Below are 3,758 nucleotides of genomic sequence, written 5' to 3'. Positions count from 1 at the left end.
TTTGCATGGCGTCGACCAGGTGTCATGAGGATATTGAATCACGGGAGGTTGAGGTGAGAGGCGGCGTCACAGCGTGATGGATGATACATATTTTGTCGCCTCCTCCATGCTTATTGTTTACACACGTAAACACTCACACACACTCACACACACACACAGCCTCCGTGCTCCTTTGTTGTTAATTGACGTCCTCCACTCGTCTGTTGTTTTATTTCCATCCCTCGTTCCATTGCGGTTATTGCTTTTCATTAAGTGGTCATTTCCTTCGCCTGCACCGTCTAATGAGAGCGTCACGCCGCCACGCATCCATTTATCAAACCACGTAGCCTACGATGGCACAGTCCCGCAGTCAGCACACACACACACACACACACACATTTCCCTTCGCTCTATCTGCCATCATGTCCCTGTCTCAATTAGCATTGTTTGTCGTTCCTCTGCCCTCCATCCCCTGTTCATTTGGCCGCCCCCGTCTCTTCCCGCCGTCTCATTGTGGCAGCCGTGTCATTGTGTTTGACAGCTTCTCATTCTCGTGTCAGATCTCATTTGACTGCTAATTTCATACATACACACCTCACCCCGCCGTGTGTGTGTGTGTGTGTGTTTGTTAACTCCTCTGAACCGGCCTCTGCACAATCATCGGTCCGATTTTTTTTCTCTCCCCCTTTGTTCCAAGAAGAAGAAAGTTGTTGGGCTGCAGAAGTGGCATCAGCCGGCGTGTTATGCACCGTAAGAGGTTTGAGAGCGAATGAGCTGTGAATCCAGCTCTGTTTGCTTGCCTACACACACACACACACACATCTGCACACTTGGCAGAATGAAGCAGGTTGCTTCCCCACTGTTGGCAAGATAAATCACATAAAAGCCTCACTGTGATCATGGCACAGCGGAGACGCTATATAACCTGGCTGCGTGTCTTCCAGCTTGTTCATGTGCCAGGAATCTCATTGTTTATACTGTCATGCTCATCTGGAGGAAAGCTTGTTCATTTGAGAGCGTGTTGCACATTATGTTTTAATATTTAAGTGTATTTAGGACACAGTTTGAGCCCGGCTTGTTTGTGTCTCTTCCAGCTGGTGGCCGTGTTCGACGAAGCGCAGCCTGAGAGGGCGGACAGTCCCAGAGAGATCATGTCCAACGGCTTCTCCAGCGACGCCCCCAGCCCCGAACTCTTCCACTACCAGCCCCACCTGCAGTATCAGGAGCCAACCAAAGGAGAGATTGAAGTCAACGAGGCCATCCTCAAAGGCAGTATGTGTGATCTGCTGTGAATGTTTTCTTGTTTTTTAGTTTTTCAGCGCAAGGTTTTCGCTTCATCTCATAAAAAAAATACATTTATCCCTCAATTAGAGCTGATTTTAATTCATTAGAATCAAAAATCCCGGTTCTGGGTGCAGTTTGAAATGTAAGTCTGCGAAAAATCTCAAACGCCAAAGCAATGCTCAATCAACACTTTCGCAATTTTTGTGCATGTGAGAAAGTATATCACGGTGAGACGGCGGGAGGTGCGCGCGTGTGTCTGTAGGTGTGTGACTGTATGCGAAAAGAGAGTCAGAAAGTACATTAATGGAACAGCTGGAAGCTTTACTGTATAAAGAGTAACGTGATGGCGTGTGAAAACAGATGCGGTGTTGACGCGTGTTGACGTCGTCGTCCTCACTTTAACGTTCTTTACTTAGTTTCTTCTTGTCTTCACACGTTGCTCACACCGAGAGCCACAAAGGCAGCGAATCAGGGTCTTTATATAAATATACTGACTATTTGCTAAGCTCTGCTCCTTCCAGTTTATCTCTGTACGTCAGACCATTTACTGACACCGGCTGGACTACACTTCCACTGCTTTATATTCAGCTGTGAAGTCACACTTTCACAAGGGGAAGTCTATTAAGGTATTTGACTGAACAACATGATGATCATGATATTAATAAGAGCCACGCTGCTCCTTCATTTTGTCTTTGTCACTTTGTTATTCTCATACTGACAAAAGCGTCCCTCTGTGCGCCATTAAGGTGATGGATATACTCCGACTCTGCTTCTGAAATAGTAAATATCTTGATAAATGAATGCTTAACTCATTATTCAGTCGTCACTTTCTAATATGACCAAGCGAATCCGGGGCTGATGTGCATGTAGCGAGTGAATCCCATAACCAAACTTATTCTAAGCCTCCTGTTGTACACTTTATGTCATGTAACGTAGTGACGCCGAGCCAGTCACAACCTGTCTGCTATGGAGTGCAGTTAGACCTCAGGTAAGACAGCAAGCAGACAGACAGAATAGAGTGGTGACGCTGATCAAATATGACAGCTAACGCAATTCAGTAAAGGTTCAAAATATGATCAGAATGATGTCATTTCTCTCGCTGAATGGTAAATAAAGAGTGAAACGCAGTGGATTTATAAATGATGCGGATATATTACATTATTATTGTTATATCCAGCCCAAACCTGATTTAGGACAACCTGGTTAAATCTGCTAGACAAGCAACGTTTACATCATTCCCCCTCTCAGCCATTACAACCCTTTTTTTTTAAACTCTATTTTGTTTATTATTCTCTGACTTACACTCCTTGCGCTATTTAGCTGTCGGAGCGATTTTTATCTGCGAGTGCAACAGCAGGAAAGCTTAAAACGCCAAGCAGTCTTAAGTGTGCAGTAGAGCCACAACACGACCACCGAGTAGCTCTAACAAATGATCCCATGTCTGTTAAACGATCACGTTTTACGAGGAGAGTGTTGCAGTTATGAACGTTGTTTTTATCTTCTTTGTCTGTTTAACTCCTGCGGGGGAATTCTATGTTTACTTGTTAAGTCAGAGGTTAGGGTCAGCCAAAAAAAAAAAAAACGCAAAACACTTCTGAGGTTGCCAGCAGTTCAGTGACTCGATCTAGGTCACATCCACAAGGCAAATGCTGAAAGGTAAGCGAGAGTGACGGTTGCACAGTATGCGCAGGTGAGGATATAAAAATGCTTTTAAATGATATGAGCAAGGAGAGGTATTTTTTTTTTTTTACAAACTTTTTTTTATAGTCAGGAAATCAAGTGAACAAGTTACTGGGTCATGGTGCATCTCCAGTGGGAAACATCACAAGACTAGTCAGTGAGACGCCTGAGGGAGCCTCTGGGGAAATATGTGTCCTCTGTCTGGGCCGCAGTGCGTTCTGGTTATAGATGCATTTCACTGTAAATAATGTAGAGCATGATTTCTGTCTGTACAGGACATTCTTTTCTATTTCAGTGCCACTGACGAGACACACATTAAGGATTAAATGAGCTGGATGTGATTCAACAAGGGTCTGTCTAATCACCGGGCCACCCCATCACCCCTTTCATTTTCCTCTCTCCATCTGTTGGCTGTAGAAAAAAACCAGTCTGACCCCCCCCCAATACACACACATAATACACACACCTGCCCTTTGCCATCCCTCTCCCTCTGCCCGCTTTTGCCCTATGCCCCATCATCTGCCCCCTCAGCCAGTAATTTCTTCCCTACTCTACTATTCAGCTTTAACCACCTGCCATCCAGCTCCCCATCCGGCCCTCGAGACCCTGACCCATCACCACTCCCCTCACCCCCACTCGATACCTCCTCTATCCCCACCCTCCGCCGTGCTCTCCCTGTGTCTGCATGGCTTCCAGCTCTAACTAGATTAGCACTGTAGCCTGTTAGCATGCCCAGGGTCTAGCCGAGCGTGAATGGACTAATTCCAGACCCCCCCCCCCCCCCAACCATGTCTTTACCCCAGTGGGACCTCTTC

At 46.0% G+C, this 3,758-nt stretch overlaps 1 protein-coding gene across 1 annotated transcript in view; it reads left to right on the top strand.

Annotated features, from left to right (window-relative positions):
• The window catches only part of pard3ba (par-3 family cell polarity regulator beta a), a gene marked incomplete in the record, with an annotated part of 136,360 nt that overhangs the window by 20,187 nt on the left and 112,415 nt on the right, over nucleotides 1-3,758 (top strand). The window contains 1 exon segment of the mRNA XM_035678052.1: nucleotides 1,074-1,251. Within this exon segment, the coding sequence (XP_035533945.1) occupies nucleotides 1,074-1,251 (178 nt within the window).

The sequence above is a fragment of the Morone saxatilis genome, unplaced genomic scaffold (genome assembly GCF_004916995.1).
Source record: "Morone saxatilis isolate NCDOM2014 unplaced genomic scaffold, NCSU_SB_2.0 Contig6, whole genome shotgun sequence".
NCBI classification, from domain to species: Eukaryota; Metazoa; Chordata; class Actinopteri; family Moronidae; genus Morone; species Morone saxatilis.
Note: the sequence above shows the minus strand (reverse complement) of the source record. Positions and strands in the feature narration are given on the sequence as shown.